At 35.8% G+C, this 27,423-nt stretch overlaps 5 protein-coding genes across 9 annotated transcripts; 4 read left to right on the forward strand and 1 right to left on the reverse strand.

The window, feature by feature from the left end:
* The first annotated feature begins 1,260 nt into the window (after window positions 1–1,260).
* On the forward strand, window positions 1,261–4,650 carry LOC144546070 (uncharacterized). 2 transcript variants are annotated; one of them, XM_078294610.1, is made up of 14 exons: window positions 1,261–1,492; window positions 1,617–1,744; window positions 1,820–1,891; window positions 2,001–2,114; window positions 2,380–2,448; window positions 2,574–2,630; window positions 2,806–2,859; window positions 2,955–3,017; window positions 3,096–3,158; window positions 3,290–3,454; window positions 3,538–3,693; window positions 3,787–3,867; window positions 3,977–4,038; window positions 4,165–4,650. In XM_078294610.1, exons 1-14 carry the CDS (start codon window positions 1,321–1,323, stop codon window positions 4,247–4,249), a joined length of 1,341 nt encoding a protein of 446 aa, XP_078150736.1. In that variant the 5' UTR covers window positions 1,261–1,320; the 3' UTR covers window positions 4,250–4,650. The 2 variants fall into 2 exon arrangements, with proteins under 2 accessions (XP_078150736.1, XP_078150737.1); XM_078294611.1 differs by having other exon boundaries at window positions 1,269–1,492; window positions 3,314–3,454.
* Window positions 4,651–5,565: 915 nt separating this feature from the next.
* LOC144546423 (uncharacterized) lies at window positions 5,566–7,295 on the forward strand. 2 transcript variants are annotated; one of them, XM_078294962.1, is made up of 5 exons: window positions 5,566–5,694; window positions 5,934–6,173; window positions 6,391–6,542; window positions 6,709–6,845; window positions 6,965–7,295. In XM_078294962.1, exons 2-5 carry the CDS (start codon window positions 5,938–5,940, stop codon window positions 7,130–7,132), a joined length of 693 nt encoding a protein of 230 aa, XP_078151088.1. In that variant the 5' UTR covers window positions 5,566–5,694; window positions 5,934–5,937; the 3' UTR covers window positions 7,133–7,295. The 2 variants fall into 2 exon arrangements, with proteins under 2 accessions (XP_078151088.1, XP_078151087.1); XM_078294961.1 differs by lacking the exon at window positions 5,566–5,694 and adding an exon at window positions 5,875–5,897.
* A 1,244-nt stretch (window positions 7,296–8,539) lies between these two features.
* LOC144546398 (Pentatricopeptide repeat (PPR-like) superfamily protein) lies at window positions 8,540–10,824 on the reverse strand. The gene is made up of 2 exons (XM_078294932.1): window positions 9,589–10,824; window positions 8,540–9,505 (listed from the first exon to the last, which is right to left on the reverse strand). The coding sequence occupies exons 1-2, from the start codon at window positions 10,698–10,700 to the stop codon at window positions 8,563–8,565; spliced, it is 2,055 nt and encodes a 684-aa protein (XP_078151058.1). The 5' UTR covers window positions 10,701–10,824; the 3' UTR covers window positions 8,540–8,562.
* Window positions 10,825–10,900: 76 nt separating this feature from the next.
* LOC144546399 (DUF1666 family protein (DUF1666)) lies at window positions 10,901–13,452 on the forward strand. 2 transcript variants are annotated; one of them, XM_078294933.1, is made up of 4 exons: window positions 10,901–11,534; window positions 11,655–12,074; window positions 12,470–12,666; window positions 12,931–13,452. In XM_078294933.1, exons 1-4 carry the CDS (start codon window positions 11,033–11,035, stop codon window positions 13,180–13,182), a joined length of 1,371 nt encoding a protein of 456 aa, XP_078151059.1. In that variant the 5' UTR covers window positions 10,901–11,032; the 3' UTR covers window positions 13,183–13,452. The 2 variants fall into 2 exon arrangements, with proteins under 2 accessions (XP_078151059.1, XP_078151060.1); XM_078294934.1 differs by having other exon boundaries at window positions 11,658–12,074.
* An 8,743-nt stretch (window positions 13,453–22,195) lies between these two features.
* Window positions 22,196–26,657, forward strand: LOC144546349 (uncharacterized). 2 transcript variants are annotated; one of them, XM_078294893.1, is made up of 5 exons: window positions 22,196–22,352; window positions 23,368–24,687; window positions 25,042–25,250; window positions 25,376–25,599; window positions 25,782–26,657. In XM_078294893.1, the coding sequence occupies exons 2-5, from the start codon at window positions 23,415–23,417 to the stop codon at window positions 26,485–26,487; spliced, it is 2,412 nt and encodes an 803-aa protein (XP_078151019.1). In that variant the 5' UTR covers window positions 22,196–22,352; window positions 23,368–23,414; the 3' UTR covers window positions 26,488–26,657. The 2 variants fall into 2 exon arrangements, with proteins under 2 accessions (XP_078151019.1, XP_078151021.1); XM_078294895.1 differs by lacking the exon at window positions 22,196–22,352 and adding an exon at window positions 22,956–23,077.
* The last annotated feature ends 766 nt before the right edge of the window (window positions 26,658–27,423 follow it).

Here is a 27,423-nt window from a genome sequence, read left to right on the forward strand (position 1 = left end):
TAATTAACGTGAAAAAGTTAATAGATCTGGACCGTGCGTTATAGACGTACGTGGCCGGGCAGGATATATATATAGCTAGCCTCCGATATCCTAATTAATCAGACGGCCGAGATTCGATCATTAAACTCAAACGTACGATCCTCTTTTGAGTTAATTATATTGTAGGGCTTGTTGCTGGTGTTGTTGCTTAATTTATCAATATTGTAATTAAATTATGTGAAAAATTAATTATTCAATAAACTGTGCTAATTTTGTTAATTACCTGCTTAACATTATAGAAGCAGCAGTAACCAAAATACAGCTAGCTGTTGTTGCATGCTCGATCTACTACAGGCCTGCAAATAAATAAATAATTAATTAATTATACGGCAGTAGTTTGAGGCCGGCTGTTGTTGCTAGCTAGCTCTTCGGCATATTCATTAATTGCTAGCAAGGCTAGCTACCGGATGATGATGATGATGATGATGATGATCTAAGTGTAAAATTAATTATTAGATGGATTCACATAATTAATTAATGTAATCAAAATAAGTTATAGGTGGCCGTATATATATATGGTCATTAATTGGGGACCATGCATGATGAAAATAAGTTATAGTTGTAAATTAAAAGCACTGTTTTAGGTCACCGAAAAAACATATAGGAGAGAAAATCGGTCATTCAATTTGGTTGAGTTGGTGGTCGAACAAAATAAATAAATAAATTATCCATCTATTTGTGCTGTGCTGCTCTTCTCTGCTCTGCTCACAATTAATTAATGAATTAATTAATTAATTAAGATTGAATTAGTTGAAAGTTAAGAACAGTATATAGTTTACCTTGAATGGATATGGATATATAAAAGATCAAGGTACATATGGAGGACATATCCGCAAATGTATCTATCTACCATATAATATTTATTTCTCTTTTAATCATTGCCGTCCGATCGGAATCCAAAGAGAAATATTGTGATACGAACTCCGTACGGTAAATGTTACGAATAATCATTGCCGTCCGATCGCAAATGTATCTACCACGTGTCCCCGTACCAACGAATCCATATCCTCTGAGGTAACATAATATTTCTCTTTTAATCTCTTCCGTTCGATACGAGGTGGAACCCATGGAACCGCTCTAATAGTCGTGAGGATTCTGATTGAACGGTGGATATCGAAAGAGAAATATTGTGTTACTTTAGATAATGTTACGAATACCGTACCAACCCCCCATCCCTTCCCTTCCCTTCCCTTCCCTTCCCCTCCCCTCCCCATTTGATTTGATCTCTTTTGGTCTGTTTGTTTTTGTCTCCGCCGCTCCGCTCGGTGCATCCATCGATCCATGGCAACTTTCAAACTCCTCCTTCTCGCCTTTTTCGTCGCTCTCTCCGTCTCCGTTGTCTTTTCCGATGAAGCGCCAGAGGAGGAGGTCACCATCAAGCTCCCACTCGAAGACTCGGATCCGGGTTTCAAACTCCAACTCGACCAACTCCGATCCAAGATCCTTTCCTTAGGTTAACTTCCTTCTCCTTTTCATTTCTACACTGTGCTTTCTTCCTATGCTATGCTATGCTAGCTTTGTTTCCTAATCTCAAATTATACTGTTTTTTCACCTTTAATTAATGTTGGCATGTGAAGAGTCGAGCATAGAGGAGAGATCAAAGGAGCTGAAGAGCAAGGATGAAGCTGCTTCCAAATTGAACAAAATTATCCAAGAAAAATCTGACAAAATCGCCTATTTGCAAAATGACATTGCTTTGCTCCAGGTTTACATCCTTTCTTTCTACTACTAACTTCCTACATCAATCATTCATAACTTACTAATTACTGTTCAACTACAGAAACAAGTAGCGGCCGATGCAGCTGAGAAAGCCGGCAAGGTCGATGCTAAAACTGATCAACTACAACAACAGGTACCTCTTCAAATAACATCAAACACTTTCTTTTGCATCTACATTTACTCCATATAATGCATTAATACAAAATTCATTCCCTTTGCCCATTTTATAATTGTTTGTGAAGATTGAGGCTCTGAAAAAGGAGGTAGAATCTCAGAAAAAGAAGCGAGATGAATTGGAGGCCCAATCAATTGTGGCTGAGGACAAAGCACGACAGCTATCTGCCCAACTGGAATCTGTAAGTACTCTCTTTTGCATCCTAAATGGTACACTGATGTAACAATTGATTTTAGATGCTATTTACAAATATGAGAGAGAGAGAGAGAGATTTGGGGGGGAGGGGTGAGGGAGAGACGGGGAGAAATCAAAATGGCCTAGCACATGCAGTGTAACTTGTTTTACCATATACCATTACTATCTGACCAAAAATATATCGAAGTATTTTTTTTATTATGTCTCAGAATAATTTGTATAAGAAGGGCTAACTTTTGATTGTTTTGTAGTTCAAAAAGACAAATGAAGAGCAGAAGAAAAGGATTCAGAAAACAGAGCGTGCTCTTAAGGCAGCTGAGGTATTTCTCTCATTTTTTAGTAAATTCCTGGAATTGGCCTTATTCCTGACAAGTAAGAGTAACTGTTCCCAGGCATTCGCTATATTTATTCTTCTCACGCACACTCTCTCTAAATTTGCTACCAGGAGGAGTTAATGAGGGCGCAACTAGAAGCTTCAGCTAAATTGAAGCAACTTCATGAGGTCTTTTGTCTTTCTAATGTTGAACTCCTCTTCCAGTTATTGTTCTTTTAGAGATAAATGACTCTTCTTTTCCTTTTTTTTTTCAATTCCTGCCTTCTAAATGGATAAATGATATATAATCGTGTAATGTTCATCATCTTCTCATATATTTTTGTTTCTCTTTAAAATTATCTAGGTGCATGGTGCATGGTTGCCACCTTGGCTAGCAACAGAAATGGCCCGTTATATGGTTAATTGCCTAGCACTATTATCTCTTAAAGAATTTAAACATTTTACAGAAAGCATTGCCTGATTTGAGGATTTTTTTTTTTTCGGTGTGGGTAGGTAGTGATGTCTGCTGAATGGAATGAGCATGGAAAACCTGTGATGGACAGCTTCCTCCAAAAGGTTCATTGTTTTTTTGTCAATCTTTCCTCTCGTTTTCTTTTATTTTAAGTATCAGCACTTAAAGTTCCTTATGTGTAGGCAACAGAGAAATCAAAACAAGCGCAGAAATGGGCTGAACCCCACCTGGAGACGGTAAAAACTGTAAGAGTTCTTTACTTATTTTAAAATATGTTTAATAAATTCATTTGTTGCGATTATTAATTGGATTAATCAAATAATCCTATCAGTTTATTATGTGTGCTAATTTTGGGTATTTTTAATGTGAAATGAAGAAATGGATACCAGCAGCACAGGAGAAATGGGTGGTGCTAAAGACAAACACTGAGCCATACATACAACAAGTATCATCTAAATCGGTGGAGTTGTACAAGACAGCTAAGATCGCTACTGCACCTCATATTACCAAGTTTCATGAAGTTACTGCTCCACACGTTCAGGTAGTTAAACATTGGTTTTTTTTTATTGTAGTAGAAGTCGAAGCCAAAATAAATAACTGTGTCCCTTTACTTTGGTACTGCAGAAGGTGAAGAAAATATCAAAGCCGTATATTGACCAAGCTGCTGACCTCAGCCGGCCCCACGTTGAGAAGATCGCAGTTTTGATTCAACCCTACACGAAGCGGGCCGTGGCGACTTACACCACTTTTGTCAAGTCTGCCACCACATACCATCACCGGGTTTGCACTATTATCTTGTTTAATTAATAAGATTTACTGTGGCTTGAAATATATGTAGTTTATGGTGTGTTGTATCTTTTGAATGATTTGAAGGCTCAAGCTAATATAGGGGAATATCTAAACAAGCATGAATTCACAAAGCAGCTTGTGACCAAGGAGCTTATCTGGTTTATGGTAAGGAAGAGTGGCCTATTAGTTCTTAAAGTTTTTTTTTTTTTTTTTATTTTGTATTTTGATCCCTGTTTTATTAGTTAATTGTTATTCTCCTCTTTATCTTCTGTAGGCATCTGCTCTACTGGCCTTGCCTTTTTTCTTCATGTATCGCATCTTGTCTCAGATTTTCTGGTATGCTCTCTTCTGGCTCCTGAAATTTCTTTTTCTTCTGTGTATCAGTATGTAGTGTCATAATGCCATTGCAGCAACTTGCTTTATTTATATTTGTATTTTTTTTTATTATTATTATTAATTTAGTGTGAAGAAACCAAGGAAGCAGACACGTAGTTCACAGGGAACCCATGGGGCCCGTCGACACAAAAGAAGGCATGCTGACAAGTAGAATTGGAACTATGTATTCCATTTGTATTATTAGATAAATATTATGTAAAGTTGTATCCACCAGCGCCAGTATTACAAAGGTATTATTTTCTAGTTGTTTTTACCAAGCTACATATTCAAAATGGTTTATTTCAAGAAGACAAACCAGAGATATTCTGGATGTGTATTAGCTTGAAATGAAGAGGAGGTGCTGTGTGCTTGAAATGAGGAACTCTTTTTTGCTTTTTTGTTTTGTTTTGTTATTTTTTGATTTGGGTAGTCAGTCAGTCAGTCAGTCAGTTTTGTTGCCTTTATAAATCACATAGGCCTTGACATTCTTTGTTTGTTTGGGCTTGATTGCAATACTTGTATTATTTTATTTTTTTTGGTTCCTGTATTTGGTAGCTACTTGTTCCATTATTAGATTGTTGTTGCTTTGTTGTTTGTATTTTCATATAAGACGGGATAATGGTGCACTGCCAGTGTTGTTAGTTGTGTAACGGATCAGGTCAGGTCGGGGAACAGCTATAAAACCTCCTTGTTGAATTGTGTGGTTTTGGTAGTTCCCCGACCTGAACACTCTTTCACTCTTTTCTGATGGATGGCACTGATTTGACAATTCGTATCTTTTGTGACCTTATTTATGGTCTCCGTTTTGTTATTATTCGATGATTACATCAATGGACAATCGCCCCACCACCTCCCCAGAAAAATTAAAAAGCACAATAACAACAGATGCTTCTAATAACTTTTTTTTGGTTCAAAAGGTATCATTTTTTGGAATTTTTCATTTAGGTTACAATCCCTAACTTTTTCCAAGTATATATTTTCTAAAATACTAATGCTAAGACGGACTTGAAAAAAAATTTTAGCAACTATTTGAAACAAGAATAAAAAGGTAGGGGATCAATCCTAGTTGATCACCAACAACAAATAATTAACAGAATACACTTCTCTTAGATTTTACAATTTAAATTGAGGACTCAACAATATTTACTTTTATGTCTCAATTATCTTTTCTTTTTCTTTTCTGTTTTTTGGAAAACTACAATAACTCAACATATAAAACTTAAATATCAAAAATAAAACTATTAACTATACTGTATGTCATATTTTTGCACATACTTTGATTATGACATTTGAAGCTTATTTTAAAAAACATAAAAAAAAATTATTCAAAAGTCTCTTATTTGAGTAATTCCAAAAATTGATTAAATTTTGTATTGGGATTAAAATAGTGAAAAGGTTGTAATCATATATTTATATTGTATGGGTTGGAGAGAAAATAATATTATGAGCTCCATTAAATCCTCTCCGTTTTATTATTGACAGTGATTAATGAGAATCAAAGAATAGAAGGAAAGATAGTTGAACCGCTTCCGCCCGTTCGTGTCCCTTTCTTCTTTCCTACCTCTCTCTTTTTCTCCTCTCTTCTCTCTCACTTCCAAGTTCCCAAGGCCAAATTGGGTATGTAATTATCTATTGCTTCGAAGAATAATCAATTATTTCTTTCTTTCTTTCTTTCTTTCTTGTGCGTGCAAATAACAACCACAAACCTCTTTTTTTGTTATTTTCTAAACTGATTGGTAAACCAACGGAGTATCTCTTCTCCCTCGATTCAATGAATACAATACCACTTCTGATTGCTATCCTTTGTAACAATATATGAGGTCACTTAAATTTGTTGCCTTATTGATTGATATTAGTGTTATGAGAGAAGAATACGGCGAAGAAGAAGTGATCGGAAAACTTCCGGATCATATCCTCATAGAGATTTTTGTCCGGTTGCCGGTCGATCAGTGGGGCCCAGTTGCCAGTGTGAGTAAAAGATGGGGTGGTATTTTCAGAGGAGACCATCTGTGGCAAACTGCTATAGCCCGTATGTGGCCTACAGCAGTCACCAGGAAGAGATGGCCTGGTCCCATCCCTAGAAGCTCAGGTCGCAGGTCCGTTTCCTAATTTCTCTCCTCTTTCTCCTATCATATCAAGTAAGAAAGAACACTGTAAATTCAATTCAATTCAATTAAAACAACCAAATTGAGTCTCAGCTGTTTTCTACCAGTCCGGATTACCAGACTCAGATCTGGACTGATATCAATCAATGCATTCATTTCCTGCTAATCAATGTATTTCTTTCTTCAACTAATTTATTTTCTATTGTAGGAGATTTATGGCATTATATGTAAGTAAAAATATAGTTGCATCGGGCAGTGAGACTGATGAACTCATTGGCCATGCTTATCTCTATTTGAAACAACAACTGGACCTCTCCAAAGCTCCTCCTCCTTCCAGTATACTTCATGGCACAATGATAGGTTTCTTTTTTATATATTTAAAAGCTTGTAATTCAATTTCTCTATATCTTGACTCATAACTGGTTTTTTCTGTTGCGTGTACATTTACTACGCATGGTTCATTACATGACTTATTTTGATCTGATCCCTTTCGGTGTTTGTTGTTCTTCTTTTTTTACAAAAATAGATCAATTTATAGCATGTGGAAGATCGAGAGATGGTGCCCACAAGGTGGTGTCGGAAATATGGGTAGCTGTGATAAACAATTTAGAAGAAAATCATCATACTTTCCTACTCCTAAAACACCTCGCTCAAGAAGGAGACGTAAGTTTTACTTTACATGCATCGGTTCTTTACTGTAGGAACTCGAAACAAAAGTCTCTCACTCACGGTTCTAACTTTCTTTCTTTCTTTCTTTTTTTTTTTTCAAAAATTTCATGTAGCTGTTCCTACCATACCCTTACTCAAGGTCATATGAAGTGCTTTGGAGAGTATATGACAAACTATTCACAGATTTTAGGGATTGCTTTAGCCATACCGATTACTGCAACTTGCTAGGTTTTGCCAAATCGAGGTTCCAAATATTGCCTTCTACTTGGCTGGGTTATTAGTCGTTTGTTTGGGGCCCGCTTGGCTGTCTGACTGATATGCGATCCATGTTTTTGCAGAAACATTTCACATTGCTAGATTGTGATATCAGATAAGGTTGAATGTAATTAAAACTTCATCAGTAGATTTTAAGGAACTGGTTAGTACCAAGTACCAATTGGAACATTGAAGAACTTCAAGCAGAACAGATGAAAAATATATTTACAATAGCATTAGTTAATTTGTCTAATGTTAGTGCTGATATGAAAAAAAGAAAGAGGATATGTAGTTGGTCTTGGTATATGCGGCCACATGTAGGACCCCTATTACGGATTTGGGATTGCATCATGCCATCATCTATAGTTATTTTTCCTTTTCCTAATGCTTGCATTGCAATTGCTGCTCTCTTAGGGAAACAAAAATTCAGTTTTCAAGCACAGTTCCAATTCTAATGGTTAGTTGGAATTGTGAGCTCATTCAAACATCTGACAGTGACCAAAAGATGAATATATAGATATTTATTGAAACTGATGGTCATGCTTTAATTGCAATTGAAACCGCAAGCTGAATGAGTTTTCATGTGAAACTGATATGAGGTCTCGGCTTTCAACTAAAAGTAAATAAATGAATAAAAAATAACTTTTAATTGGTTTCCAAATTAAAATGAAAATTTCGATTGATCTAGTTAGATGAATGCTTGGTTTTGGTTTGAAACAGAATGTTGAGATTCAAGTTTTCTATTGAAAAGCCAAAAGATGGAGTTGTATTCTTAGTTCCAACTGAAAGTTGAATTTTGGTTCTTTAACAGTTGGGATGCCATGCCAGTCTGTAATGTACTGAAACTTGGAATTTTGGTATAAAATAAATATGCTTGTAATAACTTGTACTTTTGCGACTCGGTTGTTTCGTTCAAATTATAATTTTTATGGTACCTATAATGAAAATATGTCAGCAGATAAGAGTACAGTTTTCTTCTACTTGTTGTTTTAATCTACTGTTCCATTCTATAAACTATTAAAAAATAAAAAAAAAGCATTGAGATCGTGCGGTTGTATGGTATTCATTGAATAATTAATTTCCAGTATAAATTGTCTATATTAATTATACAGATTAATATTAGTAACGATAAACATTACAGTGGTATAACATAAATATTTGATTTCTCCGCCAAAGTATTTAGTTAATCAACCATGCACATGCACAGTATATATTCATACAAAAATAGCGAGCACTAGAGTATAAGATAAGAATACAAGCATCAGGTGAAAAAATATATATACATCAGGATTCAGGATGTTCCAGAATTCAATGAATTTGTTTATCAAAAGCATTACAAGTTTTCTATATATTCATTCTTGTCTGAAAAATTAAATATTAATAGTCCTGCTAGAAACATAAATCATATTTTTACGAAAAGAAACCAATTATTTGCAAGAAATCCCTAAGTCTAAGTCTAAAGCTGAGTATTTGGAACATAACCTTGTAATCTCATATCCCAAACCAACAAATCAATCATTTGATAAATATCCCCAACCCGACAATGCAATTCATCGCCTGCGTAAAACTCGTGAATTTTACCAGAAGTCTCAATCCAGCTACAACCCGGTGTTTTAGTGACACCTCTTTCTCTCATCAACCCTCTCATTCTAGCACACTCTTCCATCCTATTAGACCCCTCATACATCCTCGACGAAACCACATAATTCCATGAATTACTCGGTTCAATCTCCAAAAGCTTCTCCATCACCTTTTCCCCCACTTCCAAACATCGCCGCTTACGGCAAGAGGCCAATAGCGCACCCAATACTACAGCATCAGCTTTATCCCCCATTTGTTTGATAAAATGCCATGCTTGCTCGAAGTGACCAGCCCGAGCCAATAGATCCACCATGCATGAATAATGCTCCTTTTTGGGACTTATATGGAATTCGACTTGCATTCGATCAAACCATTCATGACCTTCTTGTACCAAGCCGGCATGCACGCAAGCAGACAATACACTGATAAATGTGATATCATCGGGGCAAATTCCTTGCTCAATCATTTTATGAAACACTCTAATAGCATGTTCCCCTCGACCGTTTAGTGCTAAGGCAGATATGAATGCGTTCCAAGTGGCATCATTCTTACGGAGCATTTTATCGAACACTTGAATGGCACCATCGAGGTGCCCACACTTGCCATACATGTCTATTAAGGCTGTACCAACAAAGACATTGTCATAGAGGCCATTGTTGAAAGCATAAGTATCTAATTGTCTGCCTAGGTCTAGGGCTCCAACCGATGCGCAAGCAGACAAAACCCCAACAAGTGTTATATTGTTAGGGTTCACATTGCATTCTCTCATGGTATGGAAAAGAGCAATGGCTTCGTTGGACATACCATTTTGTGCGTACCTGTTAAAATCTGATCAAATGAAGATTAAGTTTTGCTGTAAAACTAAAAAAGAATGAAAAATGCAGTAAGCAAGCATACATACCCTGTGATCATCGTGTTCCAAATAAAGTTGTCTTTGTTACGGACAGAATCAAAGACACGTCTGGATTCCTCCAGAACGCCGCACTTGGAATACATAGTGATTAAGGCAGACCCGAGAAATGGTCCAATTTCAAATTTTTTATGTGGCCTGTGAAGATAGGCTTCGAGCCATTTCCCGGTTTGTAAATCACCGAGGTCGCCACAAGCAGCCAGGACGCCTAGTAGAGTGACATCATTGGGGTCCCAGCCGTGAGAGAGCATCTGGTTGAAAAGGCACATGGCCTGATCGGGTAAACCCATCTTGACATAGCCGGAGATAATTGAGTTCCATGAGACCAAATCCTTGACAGGAATTTGATCGAAGACCTTGCGTGCGGAGAGGGGTTGAGCGCATTTGGAGTACATGGTGATGAGGGAATGCAGGGTATGAGGGTGGGAGAGGAAACCATGCTTTGCAGCGAGGGAATGAGCGGATTGAGCGAAAGGCAGATGATTAAGATTAGCACAGGAGAGAAAAAGAAAGGGGAAGGTGTAAGAGTTGGGAGAAAGAGAGGAACGGAGGAGGAGGAGGAAGTAGCGAAGGGAGAGGAGAGGAGAAGACCAAGAGGTGTTGGTGGAGGAGAGAGTGCGGATGAGGAGGTTGTAAGAAAGAGTAGAAGGAGGAGTAAGTGTAAGAAGGGAATGAGCGTAGGAAAGAGAAGAAGAGGTGAAAGGGAGGGAGAGGAGATTGGAGAGGATCCTAATCCTAATCCTGATGTTGTTGTTGTAATTAGAGGAATTAGAGATGATGATTAGTCGGGCGTGGATCTGCCGGAGAGAGGAGAGGGACAGGGATTTGCTGCACTCGGTATGAGTATCTGCTGCTGCTGCTGCTGAAGCGTAATCGTAACCGTCTGATCTAAATTTAACCGTTCCCATCAATCCCATTTGATTTTGGATTTTGGATTTTGGATTTTGGATTTTGCTTGCGCAGGTTGAAGAGAAGAGAAGAGAATTGAATAGTATTGAAGAGTATTGAGTGAAGAAGAAGAGTAGAGTTGACCCAGCATTTGAGGGGTGGGGCCCTTCCCTTCCCTTCCCTTCCCTGAATTCGCATCCTCTGAGATATCTCATATTTTGCGTGAATCTCAAAGCTCAACAAATACGTCACCCCCGAATAGGCACCGCACACGTCGGTCACGCAAAATATGAGATGAGATGAGATATCATTAATTTTGATTTAGAAAATGGGATTTGTGGAGTACTAAAATAGTACGGTAGAAATGAGAAAAACCCCACCTTCACCTCCTCTCCCTCTCAGTCTCAGTCTCAGTCTCTCCTCTCCTCTCCTCTCACACAAGAAAAACCCTAGTACTGAGTACTGACCCCCCTCTTCACTCGTCCCCACATTTCATTTCCCTTCCCTTCCCTTCCCCTTCCCCTTCCCCTTCCCAAAGATTGCCACCATGGATTTGTTCAAGATCGCCAGATTCAAGAAAGCACCCAAGACTCCCATTAAAGGAAATGTCAATTCAACTCCTAATGGAACTGACAATGAGATTGAAACCCATAATATTACCGCCCCAGCAATGCAATCCAACCACACTGAGGAGGAGGAGGAGCATGATGAAGAGGAGGAGGAGGATGAGGATGAGGAGGAGGATGAGGATGATTTCATCACCAACGAGGTGCAGAGGAGGCTCAAGGAGCTCAGTAAGAACAAATTCATGGTTGCCATCCCCGAGGTTGCAGGTGAGGCTGGAGAAGATGATCCTGACGACGACGGTGAGGACCAAAGCAGCTCCGGCACTGCCAGAGATAAAGACTGGCTCGATTCTACCGACTTTGGATTCGGATTGGAGGGCTTGAATGCCTGGCTCTGCGGCTTTGATTCTCTCTATGACAAGTACTGTCAAAGAATGCTCTTCTTTGACCGAACCATTGCCCAACTCCTCCAACAAGATTCAGGTATCAAATACTTTTACTTTCACTTTCACTTTCACTTTCACTTTCACTTTCACTTTCATTGCTTAATTAGTTAAAATGCTTTCCAACATCATTAACTAATTAAAATTAAACGATGTATAGGAGGATCACTTAACGTCCCCAGAAAGTCCCCAAGATCCTCCTCCTCCGCAAACAAGCTTGCATCTACCCTCCGCAACCTCTCCTTCAAGCGAAGAGACCAGTCCGAAGACACAAACCCACAACCCGACCAATTAGACTCACAACCCGACCCGTATCAAACCCTAGAAACTGCCTATGTGGCACAACTCTCCCTCAGCTGGGAGGCATTACACTGTCAATATGCCCACCTAAAGCTCAAGATTTCATCTCAGCCTGACAGCTGCATCTCCTATAGCCATGCAGCTCAAGCCTTCCAGCAGTTTCAGGTTCTCTTGCAACGCTTTATAGAGACTGAGCCGTTTGAACCCGGTTCACGTGTTGACATTTATACCCGTTCGCGCGCTCATCTCTCCAAATTGCTACAAGTCCCAAATTTTCAAGGTTAACTGCTATAATTTAAATTCACCAGGTCACAAATTTGTAATTCATGGTGTCAAAATCTGAGCCAAACACATGCATTTGGTTCTAGTGGAAAGCTGATGGTCAAATTGTTTACACCCCTACCCTACATATTTTGAGTTACAAGGGTCTCAACAAGTATATATTTTCCGATATTATGTATGTAAATAAGCATGCATGGAATAAACAAAGATACCTGACGTAACTTTGTTACCTCTAGTTGCCTTTTCTAATTCCTTCCTATACAGAGAAAAACATTGTTGAGTTTTGATGTTATCTATAATTACCAAATTAAAGAGAATTAAAATGGGTTCTTATTCTTGATGTCTATTTGGGATACAATAAATTTTGTAATGTGGTTTATGATCGGAGTGCAGGTCTGGATCGGGAAGATCGAGCAAGAGATGAGAGTGAACCTGCTATTGTTGCAACCGATCTTGTCAAAGTACTGGAGGAGTCCATTTTGACCTTTCGGCTCTTCTTAAAAAAAGATAAGACAAAATCAGGTGTGCTTTTGGGGGCCCATAGCACTGCTGGGAGCTCTCTTCACCAGGTTCAAGCTTCTCTTGACAAGGTGTAGCTCTTCTCCTCTTTTTATCATTACTGGTATTAATTGTGTTCAATTTCCTTTTCGCCTTCTTGTTTAGCCAGTAACATATACTAAACCAAACAAACAAGCAAATAATATTTACTTGAAATGATGCTGCATGTGGGTACTGAAACCAGCCAGCCCTTTGTCAGTATGAGGTGATTTGAACTGCTGTTAATTTAAATTAAATATTAAAAAAGAGAAGGGGGGACTGATGGTTTGAATTATGATGATACTGTACATTGGCAGAAGGAGATGAGGGTGAAGGAGTTGTTTAAGAAAAAGAAAGGTTGGAAAAGCAAAACATGGCCAGCTTCGTCAGAGGAGGTGGAGCTGGTATTTGCATTAATCGACATAAAAGTTGTTGCTAGGGTTTTGCGAATGCCTCAGCTTAGCAAGGAGCAGCTGCTCTGGTGCGAAGAAAAAATGAGTAAAATTGATTTATCGAGGGATAGCAGCAAGCTGAGAAGAGATGTTTCTCCCATTCTCTTCCCTTGTTGAATTAGTGAGACTAGAACTGTTGTATTTCTATTTTGATCCCTTTGGAAAGTGAAATAGCTTGTGAAAGCCCTTTTGCAACCAGCCTCCTAATAGCTTAATGTCTACTTGTCTTTTTTGTGTCCTGCAAAATTGGTTTTGGCATTATATATTTGTAGCAGGACTTGTTAACTGGTAAGGGAAAAAGAAATGCACCAAATCCTTCTTCTGTTTGTAATTAATTGATTTCAGAGAAGTTAAGAAAGGGGTTGAATATATTTGCCATGAGATTTACCCCTCCCTCCCCTAGTCCCCTTGTATAAGGCATGTAGATAAGTTGGTTATTTTGAATTTAGACTGAGAGAACTGAGATAAGTGGGTCCCAACTACTGACAAGCTTTATTTTGATACTGTCTGAGTTGAGTTCTGACCTGACACTAAATTAATCAAAAGAGAAGACTGAGAAACTAACATATGATATCCCGTGCTTGTATTTATTGTTACAACTCAACTCCCTTAAATGTAAATTTCATCAAGTCTGTCAGTGTACATGAATTTCATGTTCTCTCATTTCATGTTTATTATTTATTAATATTAAGCATTAGCCGGAACAAATTTTGCAATCTAAGTTTCAGCAATCATATGCCCAACATATATATAGTATAGACTATAAAGATTAGATTAGAGAATAAGCCATTTCTTTCTTGGATATAGGATATAATATGAGAGTTCAAATGGAGGCACAAAAAATGGAGACATTTGAACTCTCATATAATGTTTTCTTTTCTATTTTCTGGGGGTGTTAAGTGTGAGGAGAATGAATCAATATATAAAAAGCAAAAGGTAGTAAGGTAAACTGGTAAAAGTGAAAGGCTTAAATAATTAATTAACTGTTAGCATTTCATAATCCAAGGACAGATCTAAACCTGCACCAGCACCTCCGTACGCTAAGTTGTCTATTTTGTCTTTCACTTGATAAATTTTAATATATTTTATATACTGTCTGTCTGCTATACGAATGTACTTTTATTATATTAAATGAAACATCGATATTATCAAAATCATATGGCACGTCACGTATCATGTATATATGTTTCTAACGGTTCAGTTTGTTCGGTTTTCAACCCAATTGATAAATTTCAGTTTAATTGGTGCGTTTTTTTTGGTTTAAAATTTTAAATAGATCGGTTTGGTTGAAAAATTTCGGTTTAAATGGATCGGTTCGGTTTAGATTTTTCAAAATCAAATAAATTGAACTGATCGAATTATATTGGTTCAAGTATGATTTATAATATTTTGTTTTGTTCAATCATTGCTTAATTTCTTTCATTTTAGTTTAAATGTTTTAGAACATCTACATATTTTGTATGGAACAAGACAACTTGTGTATGTTCATGTGTAATTTTTGTTAATAATGACACCAATAAGTTTACTTCGGTTTGATTCTTAATCGGTTTATAAGGTTAATCGGTTCGATTCAGTTCTATTTTTGAAAACCGAAAAAAAAAATTGATTTAGTTATTTTAGTTCGGTTTCAAGTTTCAACAACTGAACCGACCGTTTGAACTTTGAACACCCCTACATGTACTGTTACTTTGTTTCCCGTTATTATTTCCTCAATTTTAGTTTGTTCTGTTCTGTTACGTTGAACTCCTAGTAAATTTCTCTATTTTGAATAAACACTGCACGCGAGGAGTTTAAATCAAATAGAAAATTAAACAAAACAATCAAGAGAATTTCCAAAAAAAAAAAGCGCTCCAATTAATGTCATAACAACTCTTTTATTTATTATAATATAATGTCAATGATAAAATTAATTTTGCCTCCGTCTTTGTTCCATTGTGGAATAATTTGATTACACTCCTTTTTTTTTGCTAAAATTTATAGCTACTTATTTAAATTTTAAGAAGCTATCTTAAAATATTAATTTGTGTTTGTTATATCGTATAGCCGAGATTTTTATATTTACCCAAAAAAAATATTTTTTATTAAAAATAACCACGGTTCGGCGAAATTTTTCAAAATACCCAATCCTCGGCCCGGGATTTTTTATTCCACCCCGTGGAAAATATCCGTGACCCGGAAATTTTAATATTTTTTTTGGAGATTATGCTGTTCAGTTTATTTGAAATTTAGATTAGTTTTAATTGTTAAGTCAGAGTGCTTCTGAATTCAATTTTGCACCTCTGGTTAACATAGCAAAATATTTTCAAAAATCATGAAAATTGACCGACATGCAGTCTTGACATCGTAGAACAAAACTGTAAAGTTTCATACAAAATCTTAAAACAGATCGCGAGATATTATCTCTCAAAAATTGCCCGAACTGCTGAAGGAGTGCTTCTGAGCCTAACTTTGCACCTCTAGTTAACATAGGTAAACATCTTCCAAAATCATGAAAATTGACCGACATGCAGTCTTGACATCATAAAACATGACTGTGAAGTTTCATACAAAATCTCAAAACAGATCGTGAGATATTATCTCTCAAAAATTGCCCAAACTGCTGAAAAAGTGCTTCTGAGCCCAACTTTGCACCTCTGGTTAACATAGGTAAACATCTTTCAAAATCATGAAAATTGACCGACATGCAGTCTTGACATCGTAGAACATGACTGTGAAGTTTTATACAAAATCTCAAAACAAATCGCGAGATATTATCTCTCAAAAATTGCTCGAACTGCTGAAGGAGTGCTTCTGAACCCAACTTTGCACCTCTGGTTAACATAGGTAAACATCTTCCAAAATCATGAAAATTGACCGACATGCAGTCTTAACATTGTAGAATATGACTGTGAAGTTTCATAAAAAATCTCAAAACAGATCGCGAGATATCATATCTCAAAAATTACCCGAACTGCTGAAGGAGTGCTTCTGAGCCTAACTTTGCACCTCTGGTTAACATAGGTAAACATCTTTCAAAATCATGAAAATTGACCGACATGCAGTCTTGACATCATAGAACATGACTGTGAAGTTTCACAAAAAATTCCAAAACAGATCGCATGTCAAGACTGCATGTCGGTCAATTTTTATGATTTTTGAAGATGTTTTGCTATGTTAACCAGAGGTGCAAAGTTGGGCTAAGAAGCACTCCTTCAGCAGTTCGGGCAATTTTTGAGATATGATATCTCGCGATCTGTTTTGAGATTTTTTGTGAAACTTCACAGTCATGTTTTACGATGTCAATACTGTATGTCGGTCAATTTTCATGATTTTTGAAGATGCTTTGCTATGTTAACCAGAGGTGCAAAGTTGGGCTGAGAAGCACTCCTTCAGCAGTTCGGGCAATTTTTGAGATATGATATCTCGCGATCTGTTTTGAGATTTTTTGTGAAACTTCACAGTCATGTTCTACGATGTCAAGACTGCATATCAGTCAATTTTCATGATTTTGGAAGATATTTACCTATGTTAACCAAAGGTGCAAATTTGAGCTCAGAAGCACTCCTTCAGCAGTTCGGGTAATTTTTGAGAGATAATATCTCGCGATCTGTTTTGAGATTTTGTATGAAACTTCACAGTTTTGTTCTACGATGTCAAGACTATATGTCGGTCAATTTTCATGATTTTTGAAAATGTTTTGCTATGTTAACCAGAGGTGCAAAATTGGATTCAGAAGCACTCTAACTACAAATAAAATTCATACAAAACTCCAACTTAACAATTCAAACTAATCTAAATTCCAAATAAACTGAACACCATAATCTCCAAAAAAAAAAAAAAAATTAAAATTTCCGAGCCGCGGATATTTTCCACAGGGCGGAATAAAAAATTCCGGGTCGCAGATTTTTTCCGCGAGTTGGGTATTTTTAAAAATTTCGCCCAACCGTGGTTATTTTTAATAAAAAATATTTTTTTTGGGTAAATATAAAAATCTCGGATCGTATAGTATGATATTAAGTTTATACGTAAATAAAATAGATGATGTAAAAATGATTGTGTTTGTGTGAATAAGTTACGAGAGGTTTGAAAATTGAAACTATTTACCTTATTATAATTAATAAAGTAGAGAAATGAGAAATGGCAGTATATGAAAGAAAGAAGCATTAATTAGATGAGATGAGTACATGTGACATGGGATTTTTTTCATAAATCATAATTAATAAAACGTTTTTTACGGAACCAATATGATTGATTTTTTTTTTTCAAAAACCATAAGGACCGTGGGAACCCCACAGTCTCAACTTTTTTTTTTTTTTTTTTTTAAAATTTTTTTTTTCCGAGACCGTGGGGTTCCCACGGTCTCATTTTTTTTTTTTTTTATAAAACAGAATTTTTTTTAATTTTTTAATTTTTTAATTTTTTGTATTAAAATATTAGAAATGTTGAATATATTTCTTTGAAAATAGATGAAATATAATATAATTTGATTTATTAGAAAGACTGCAATAAATAACCCGGATCAATATTTTTCAGATTGGATTTTTTGCGGCTATAAGAAAAATTAATATATTTCTTTATGTGTTATTAGAAAAAAATAAAAATGATTAGATTCTGAGTTATTGATCCCGGTTCAAAAGTCACTTCTAGGTAATCTAGAAAATATTGTGATCCTTCTAGGACATTTAATTTATAAAAAGTTATATCTATTTTGAGATTTTTTTTTTTAATAACAATCATTAAATAACTTTTCATTAATTAAATGTACTAGAAGGATCACAATATTTTCTAGATTACCTAGAAGTGACTTTTGAACCGGGATCAATAGCTCAGAATCTAAGTATTTTTATTTTTTTCTAATAACACATAAAGAAATATATTAATTTTTCTTACAGCCGCGAAAAATCCGACCTGAAAAATATTGATCCGGGTTATTTATTGCAGTCTTTCTAATAAATCAAATTATATTATATTTCATCTATTTTCAAAGAAATATATTCAACATTTCTAATATTTTAATACAAAAAATTAAAAAATTAAAAAAATGTTGTTTTATAAAAAAATAAAAAAAATGAGACCGTGGGAACACCACGGTCTGAAAAAAAAATCTATTTAAAAAAAAAACAAAAAACAAAAGTTGAGACCGTGGGAACCCCACGGTCCTTATGGTTTTTGAAAAAAAAAAAAATCAATCATATTAGTTTCGTAAAAAACGTTTTATTAATTATGGTTTATGAAAAAAGCCCTGTCACATGTGCATGTACATGTACTGTTTGACAGATGGACACATGACGATGACGATGGACTTGGATTGGAGGGAATCAGATACATAGATTGATAGATAGATAAATAATAGAATAGGCATCAATCAATTAAGGTCTCTATTCTATTCCTTATATATATATATATATATATATATAGTGGAACGGGAGATTCCTTTTCCCAAGTAGCAAGTACTCTAACAAAAAAAAAAAAAAAGATTTATTACTATTACTATTACTATTACTATTCTAATCATCTTCTCCTCTCCTCTCCTGTCAAAATGTACAAAATGTAGAACGGAGGAGAGCAAAGAGACACTAATAAGAGATATATATATATAGTACGGAGGGAGTAATGATGAGAACATTGAGAAAACAAACAAAGGAGATATAGATAACATGGAATAAGATTCTTCTTGCTTTCTAAGACCAACATGGAATGGAAGAGAAAGAGAACACCCTCCTCCCTTCCCCCTTCTTTTATATTATTTCTATATTTATAAAAACACCCACATTTTTTTAGCAATAAGTTTCATCATCAACAATTTTGCTTCTTTATTTATTTTTTAGCTAGGAAACTAAGAAACACACATATATATATATATATATATATAATTGCTTTTAATTTGTCTTATGCGGCCGGTGAGGCTGTAAGCTGTAAAGCAAATGAAATGAAATTATTTTCCATACGTAACCTAGAACATATAATGTAAAGACTAAAGCTTGTTTCCATTGATTAATAAAAAGATATGAGTAAGATTTAAGTGTTATGGATAATATATAAGGTCTTTGGTATTATTGTATTAAAAATCTATCATATAAACTTCAAACTTTAATCTAAGAGCTCAATAAATTAGTTAAATAATGAACTTGTAGAATACTAATTTTTACTATTTTGAAAAAAATTCTTACTGGTTTTTATGATTTAAGAAAGATATAAAAAACATGACTTAAAAATAAAAGAAATTTTCAATATTTTAGATTATTTTTTACCATAGAGAATGTCTTATATTATTTATAGCACCTAAATATTACTCAAAAGATATTTCTAAAAGGTTTGAAGTCCTAAGGCCAAGTGTATAGGTAGAATAAAGTATGGTGGAGGGGTCAAATGGCAATTGTAAAGGACATGGAAATGGACATCTATCTAATTTATCAACTAATACTATCATTTTGTTTGTTTCAAATTGCATGCAGCAGCAGCAGCAGCATCTTCTTTTTCTTTTCTTTTCTTTTCTTTTTCTTTTTTATTGGAGGACCAACCAACTAATATATGACTTTTATCTTCTCTTTTGGAAATTCCCATGCTAATGTCTAATGTCTGCTTCCCTTTCATTTTCACTTCCTACACTTTCTTGATACCACTTTCCACTTTTCATTTCAATAAATATCAATCAATCAATCTATCTATCTATCTATCTATCTATCTCGGTTTTCTGTCTGTCTGCGTGCATTATTTCAAATTACGATTGTTCCTATTTCTTTCAGAACAAATTAAATATTCATATTAATAATTTTTATTAAAATATCTTCACACAAATATATTTTGTTAACTCTAATAACTTATATCATTAAAAAAAAAATACAATTTACAAGTGAAAATTTTATACAAAAATATATTTTGTTTTCTCATATTTTGTATTTTTAATTAAGTGAGAATATATATATATATATATATATATATATATATATATTCTCACTTAATTAAAAATACAAAATATGAGAAAAATATAAGAGTTCTGATCATAATAATTAATAAATAAGAAGAGAACATAAAGGCAGATGTTGATGATGTAACAATAGGTAAAAAAAATTAAAAGTTGTAGTATAGATTTGACTATTATACGATTACGTCATCATAAGAGGCTAGAAACATAAAAATTAGGGGTGGCAAAAAAGTTCGTAGCTCGTAGATTGATCGTGACTCGCATCTGACTTGTTCGTTAGTAACTCGTTTGTTAGTGGACCGAACTGTTAATGAGTCAGCTCATTACTGGCTCGATCCAAAATTAACAAGTTTGAGCTGGGACCTAACTCGCTCGCGAGTTGACGAGCTAGCTTTGTCCAAGTATGAATTTGTGAATTGGTATGGATTTATGTGAATTTAGTATACATTAATATATTTTGTGAATTATGTTTGTATGAATTTGGAGATATAGTATTTTAGTATGTATAAATTTAGTTACAAACTTAATTTATGATAGTTGATTTTATAATAAATTATCTAATACATTTGGATCATGTTTGGTTGTGGACTAAACAATGGAATAAGGGCTTTAGGCCTCACTTATTCCACCAAACGTGGTTTAATTAAGCAGGACTAAGACGGAATAAGCCGATCTTTAGACCAGACTAAATTGGCCTAAACTAAACTACCCCTCTAGGTGGTTTAATTTTAATTGAGTATGAGGCCTAACTTTTCATTTTTTATTTTTATTTTTAATCACTTTTTAAGAAATATAAAATAAGCAATTATTTTTTTTTTCATTTACGTATAACGAAACTTATAACTTTATCAATTATAAAATCAATATTGTTTTTTTAAATGGCATAACTTTTAAAATCAACAAAATATGCAATCTAGAAATAATTAAATAAAATATTTTTTTCTAAATTGTACGACAAAATAATAAAATTTTTGTTCATCAACATAACATATTTTTGATAAATAAATTAGTACACATATAACTTTAATTAAATAAAATTCATTAAATGCAATGTGCTTCTCTAAGATATATAATTAATTTACACATAACTCATTTTCTTGTACAATTTTTTACAATCAAAATGAAAAGAAAAAAATACGAAGAATAGCTTTATTATTGTTATTATAAATTTTGTAAGACAAAATAATTTGTAATATCAAATCATGTCTTAAGCCATCAAATTCTTATCAAACAAGAAATAATTTAAGTCAAGGTATAACTTTAGATATCAACCAAACATGAATAATTTAGATCGACCTAAGTTGAAATAACTAAGTTAGGCCTCATTAACTTTAGTCCACAATCAAACATGAATTTGAACTTTTGGCACACGAGCTTTCACGAGTTGGCTCAACTCGCTCGTTGCCAAAACAAGATCCATGAGCCACTTTTTTAACTCGGATCTGAATGTTGACTTGCTCATAACTAGCTCGTTGCTAACATGAGCGAGCCATGAGCTTGATCTAGCTCGAACTGAGCCGGCTCGTTGCCAACCCTAATAAAAACAAAAACATATATAGTTGAGAAGCAAGAAAACATGCTATCTTTTTTTCTTTTTTTCTTTTTTTCTTTTTTTTTTAGAAAAAGCCCGTAGGCATCTTCTTTTTTGATATGGAAGAAAGGCACATATATATAGAGATATATGTTCCCTTGTGTTCATACGTGTAGATATAGATTGAACTTTAAATGATTCTAATTAAATCAAATTAAATTTGATAATAGGAATGAGGAACATTGAAGGGTTGGTGCAAGTGGTGCTGTTTTAGCATTTGGGATCCGTCCAAGGGCTAATGAGAACAAACAAACAAACATTGCAACTATTACTCCCATGAATGGTGAACCCCGAATTCACATCCTCTCCATTACCTGATAAGGGAATCTTTTACAATTACTAGATCTGAACCGTACTTTTTAACTTGGCACGAATCTTTTGCAATACCTGAGAGGATACGGATTCGGTGAACCCCTCCCCTGATCCCCTCCCTTGGTATTCTTGTAATTTTACATATTTCAGGGGCTTTTAATTCAGACACGCTTATTCTCTTTTTACCTTTTTTTTTTTCTCTCCTCTGGTTGGTCTACTACTACTGCTAGTACTAGTGTACCAGTACCAGCACCAGCGCCAGCGCCAGCACTACCTCTCTCTTTTCTCTCTCTCTCGTGTAAATTTCTTTTTGACCGTTGCGCTACCTCTCTCTCTCTTCCTCGTTCTATCTCTCTCTCTCTCTCTCTCTCTCTCTCTCTCTCTCTGTGCAAGTGTGTAATAAGCTTCGTTCCATCTTCACAGCTCTGTGTGTGTGTGTGTGTGGGTGTGAAGGAAGACCCAGGCCAAACTCAAAGTCAGGTACAAAAATAAAATAAAATAAAATAAAATAAAATAGCTTTTCTCTCTCTCATATTTCTTTATTTTTGTAACAAAAGATAAGATACGATAATAAGATAATCACTCACTTTACCATTTTTTAATGTGAAACCAATTTCCCATCTTCTCCTTCATTCACACCATATATATATATATATATATATATAGATATATATATATATTAACATACATTCTTCCTTTTTCTTTTCTTTCACAACAAGAAGAAGCTAGAGAGCTTAATTTGCTTTACTTTTTACTTTTGATTTTATCAGTTTCTAGGGATAATTTTGTTTTGAATCAATCAATACTGTATACAGTTATTACATTTCCTTTGCTAGTACAGTAGCCTGCCAGAACCAGAAACAGTACAATTCAGAATTCCAAGATTTCATTCATTCATTCATTCATTGTCAATTTAAGTTCTCTCGGACAGGACCCCCCCTCAACTTTTCTCACTTCACAATAGTTACATCTCAGCCCCTCAACTTTTCTTCAATTCTCTGCTCTGTCCTTTAGTGAATGTCATTTAATTAATTAAATTGTTGTGTTGTGTTGTCCATAGAAGAACATTAAAAGCTCTCTCTTGTTTGCTTCTCTTTGCTGCTTAGCTACTCTACTTACCTGATTAGCAGCCTTTGTTCCCACTACCCCTCTATTTTCTTCCTATTATTCTTTTGCCTTTCTTGTTACTTCTGTCTACTAAAGAGGTACTTCACTTTTCTGCATGCTATCACCTACAGATCCATATATTATCATCAATTACCTTTCTTTCAAATCTTCAATTATAAGGTTTACATTTTATAATCCTATGTTGCTCTGCATTTTTTTACTTATTTTTTAGCTTTTGTTTATAACTTCCCCTGCTTACAATTACAAAGTCACAATATGAAATGGTTACTGTTTTTTTGCCCTTTTCACTTGTCCTTGATTTTTTCTACTTCAAATTTCACGGCTTACTTGTGAAATGAAAACTTGACCATCTCAATTCACTTAACAGGCAACTCCAACAGCTATGATGAAAACTTGAATTTTCTGAAAAAGGAAATGGGATGTTCCGCTTCAAGGCTAGAAGACGCGGAAGCAGTGCAACTTTGCAAAGACCGAAAGAATTTTATAAAAGAAGCCCTCGAACAAAGATCGAAATTCGCATCAGGACACATTGCATATATTCAATCCTTGAAAAGGGTGTCCATGGCTATTAACAGATTCATCAATGGAGATTACAAACAGGAATTATTGTTACCTTTTGATCCATATATAACACCACCTCTCCTTTCAAAGAAGCAACCAACTCTTGAAATTCACCCCGAAAAAAGGAACTTTCATGTAGCCAAGTACTTACGGTCAGAGGGTACTACATCAATCAGCGTGCATGAGCGGCCCCCGCCGGTTGAGACCATAAGAGTTGAATCTCATTTTGCAATGGGTAATGGCAATGCCGATTTTAGGTACATGAGGTCTAGCAGCAATGCACCGGTAACTGTGCAAGAGAGGCACCAACCAGCCGAGGCCATAAGGATCGAATCGTACTTCCCAATGGAGAACAATTATGGCATTGATGGTTTCTTTGATGCGTCGAGTTACAGTACTAATATGGCAGCTTCTTCTTCGTCTTTTGATAACGGGTCGGGTGTGGATAGCCATCCTCCTCCTTCGCCACAAAACTCACAATGGGACTTCTTTTGGAACCCGTTCACTTCTTTGGAAAATAATTACACATACCCTAACCCTAGTTATAGTGGTTATGACAGGATTATCAGCGATGATGATGTGGCGGGTCTGCAGCGGGTGCGGGAACAAGAGGGTATACCAGAATTAGAAGAGGATATAAATTCAGTTGAAATGGAATCAGCTGAAGAATCACATGAGGAGGAAGAGACAGTAGAAGATGAAACTGAAGGGGAGTTTGATTTCAGAATCAACAGTCGAGAATCGGGTTTCAAATCAAAACCTAGTGACATGTGTAACGGTGCTACTCGTAATAAAAACATAAAGCAAGAGATGAAGGGGTTTCAGAATAAAGGCATGGATAGTGTGGAGGTGGTATCAGAGGCAAGTAGAGGGGTAGATGTCAAATTAAAGGGAGAGGAAAGAGAAAAGAAGGAATTGGTAAGAGACAGTAAAAAACAAGTAGAGGAGAGTAAACCAGGATTTACGATTTACATGAATAGGAGACCTTTATGTTTGGCAGAAGTGATGAGTGAGATTGAATTGCAATTTGAGAGAGCTTCTGATGCAGCTCATGAGATAACGGGTTTGTTGGAAGCGGGTCGGGTTCAATCCAATCAACTCTGTTCAACTCCAAGTGATCTTGCTGGTTTGTTTTTTACATTACTTTATTTTTGGACCTTCATTTCATCTTTTATGCATGGCTTCTTAGTATAAATATTATTTATGCAATATTTTGGATTCTAGTACCAGTATCAGTAATCGGATGACAGAATAATATCTTATTGGTACAAAAACTAATAATAAGCTAAAACCAAAGTGCAATATACCAGTTACCAGGCAATGATACCTATAGCAGAACTAAGCCCGGTGCCAGTTTTAGTTTGGTAACCTATGTAAAGGTCATATGCCCGTAAACAAGATTTTCTCTATATCTTGTCTGTTCATATCTGGCTGCAATAAATTAATATAAGTTTTATTTTTTTTTATTATTTAATTGAAGCTAAAATGTTAAATCCGGTTGCATTGTTTCGGTCGGGTTCATCTCGTTCATCATCTTCTCGTTTTTTTATGGGGTCGACCAGCTCCAGAGAGGATGCATTTGATACGAGCAGCTGCTTCTCTGACACCTCATCAGTGACATCCACCAGTCACCAATCCACATTGGATAGGCTCTATGTATGGGAGAAGAAATTATATCATGAAGTCAAGGTGCATACATGATATATAATATATATATATATATTTAAGCAAGCATTCAGATATCCATCTAATTTTATGCATGTATGCAATGAGTACTCATTGGAATGATTTTATTTTTTATGCTTAATAATTAGGCAGGAGAGAAAATAAGAATAGAGTATGAGAAGAAGCTGCACCAATTCAGAAACCAAGATGTGGCTGGAGTAGAACCATCATTGGTCGAGAAAACAAGAGCTGCACTACAAAATCTACAAACAAGGCTAAAGGTGTCATTTCACTCAGTTCAATCCATATCGAGACGTATCGAGACTCTAAGGGATGAAGAGCTGTACCCTCAGCTAATGGACTTGTTGCACGGGTACTACTTACTAGTGATGTTCTTCTAACAAACTTTTTCCTTCTTCTTTTTAGGTTGATTTATTGGTACCAGACATTGAATGACACCGAATGGTATGAAGGTGCCCAGATGCATAAATCCTAATAAAAAAAAGACAGGATTTCTTTATTTGATTTCGGTTTATTTGGGTTTGTTTGGTACAGGATAGAGAGGATGTGGCGAGCCATGTCAGAGTGTCACCGAATCCAAAAACGCACAATAGACGAGGCAAAACCCCTCATATTTTCCTCCAACGCCTCCTTGTTTGCATCCACCCTGGACCCTGGCATGTCAATCCCGCCTCATGTGGGCCCAGCGGCTGCAGTTCTAGAGGCAGAACTGAAGAGTTGGCGCCGGGCATTCTCAGGCTGGGTCTATGCACAGCGGGCCTACGCCTCAGCACTATTGGGCTGGGCCCAGCGGTGTTGTGGGGCTCGCCACCAGGACGAAAGCATGCTGCCTTTGGGGTGTGATAGCAATGGCGATGAAGCGTCAAGGATGTTGAGGACGTGTTGGAGGTGGGTGCGGGGGATGGAGGGGGTGAGTGGGGCTCAGGTGATGGATGGGCTAGACTTTTTCGCTGCGGGCATTGGGTCGGTGTGCATGGGGATAGCGAAGTCGGCAGAGGAGAGGAAGAATCAGACGATGCCGGGGCCAGGAGGAGTAGGAGTAGGAGTAGGAGTAGGGATAGGGGAAGGGGAGGAGGTGTTAGTGCAGATGGCGGGGCGGGTGGTGTTTGCAGGACTGTCGGTGGCTGTGAGTGCACTGGGGGAGTATGCGGCGGAGTCAGCGGGGAAGTATGAGGGGGTGGTGAGGAAGTGCAAGGAGGAGGAGGAGGAGGGTTTAGGGGCTAAGCCACTGAATTTGTAAATATGTATTAGTGACTACTAGTTAGGTTGAGCTTCCTTTTCTATTAATTGTTTTACTTTTTTTTGGTGGTTTTTTTACTATGAGGGGATTGGGAAGAAAGAATTCTTTCAATTATTATTGTTTATGTATGTTTGTGATTAAACAGATCAATCATTTAGCTAGATTGAATATGTGATGTGATGGATCAATGATCATCGATGGGTGGATGTAGCAAATAAAAAGGAGAGAACGTTGCATATTAATTAGCTATTTAGCTTAGCTTATCATGAATGGATGGAAGTTCGCTTGGAAGCCCAATAAATAAGTCAATAGACTGGACCAAAACCCAAAATGAATGAATTATTTGTTGATTTGGGCCTTGGAGGGCCCAGTCAGCCTGTCGCTGTCAACGCCATTGCCTAGTCATCCGGGATCGGGTCCCGGTTCTCTGACACGACACGTGCCTCTCCTCTCCTCTCCTCTCCTTCGTCATATAACTGACTGCCACGTGTCAATCCCACTTCTCTCCCCTGCCTGCCTGCCTGCCTGCCTTCCTGTGGACCCCACCTCGGATCAATTGTGATTTCGATAAAAATAACGAAAGGACAGATTCGATAGTGTTTACTTTTTGCACCATCTACTGTTATTTTTATATAATCTAAACATATGTCTTTTTCTTCAAAATATTGTTCACTGTTCATTTAATATTTTATTACTAAAATTAACACTTTTTAGAATAAATAAAAGGGGATCAATTGTGATTTTTTTTTTTTTTATCAGAGTCTTAACAACCTTAAAAAATGAAACTTAAAATTCAAAATCTAACATTATGGACATAATTTATCCATAAAAAAGTAAAAACATGAAATATTTTATAAATGTTTCACTATGCATTGAAGTAACATTCCGAATTAATTAAGGTCGTTGAAGCATCATCGAGTATACAAACAATTTAAT

This window comes from Carex rostrata, chromosome 29 (assembly GCF_964058835.1).
Source record: "Carex rostrata chromosome 29, lpCarRost1.2, whole genome shotgun sequence".
Taxonomy (NCBI): Eukaryota; Viridiplantae; Streptophyta; class Magnoliopsida; order Poales; family Cyperaceae; genus Carex; species Carex rostrata.

Coding starts and splice junctions, on each gene's coding strand:
- LOC144546070 (XM_078294610.1), top strand. CDS start 1,321: ATGGCAACTTTCAAACTCCTCCTTCTCGCCTTTTTCGTCGCTCTCTCC. Junction 2,860..2,954: donor CAGAAATGGCCCGTTATATG/GTTAATTGCCTA, acceptor CGGTGTGGGTAG/GTAGTGATGTCTGCTGAATG. Junction 3,694..3,786: donor CCACCACATACCATCACCGG/GTTTGCACTATT, acceptor AATGATTTGAAG/GCTCAAGCTAATATAGGGGA.
- LOC144546423 (XM_078294961.1), top strand. Junction 6,543..6,708: donor ACTTCATGGCACAATGATAG/GTTTCTTTTTTA, acceptor TTACAAAAATAG/ATCAATTTATAGCATGTGGA. Junction 6,846..6,964: donor ACCTCGCTCAAGAAGGAGAC/GTAAGTTTTACT, acceptor AATTTCATGTAG/CTGTTCCTACCATACCCTTA.
- LOC144546398 (XM_078294932.1), bottom strand. CDS start 10,700: ATGAGATATCTCAGAGGATGCGAATTCAGGGAAGGGAAGGGAAGGGAA. Junction 9,506..9,588: donor TGGAACACGATGATCACAGG/GTATGTATGCTT, acceptor AGATTTTAACAG/GTACGCACAAAATGGTATGT.
- LOC144546399 (XM_078294933.1), top strand. CDS start 11,033: ATGGATTTGTTCAAGATCGCCAGATTCAAGAAAGCACCCAAGACTCCC. Junction 11,535..11,654: donor ACTCCTCCAACAAGATTCAG/GTATCAAATACT, acceptor AACGATGTATAG/GAGGATCACTTAACGTCCCC. Junction 12,075..12,469: donor ACAAGTCCCAAATTTTCAAG/GTTAACTGCTAT, acceptor ATCGGAGTGCAG/GTCTGGATCGGGAAGATCGA.
- LOC144546349 (XM_078294893.1), top strand. CDS start 23,415: ATGGGATGTTCCGCTTCAAGGCTAGAAGACGCGGAAGCAGTGCAACTT. Junction 24,688..25,041: donor AACTCCAAGTGATCTTGCTG/GTTTGTTTTTTA, acceptor ATTTAATTGAAG/CTAAAATGTTAAATCCGGTT. Junction 25,251..25,375: donor AATTATATCATGAAGTCAAG/GTGCATACATGA, acceptor CTTAATAATTAG/GCAGGAGAGAAAATAAGAAT.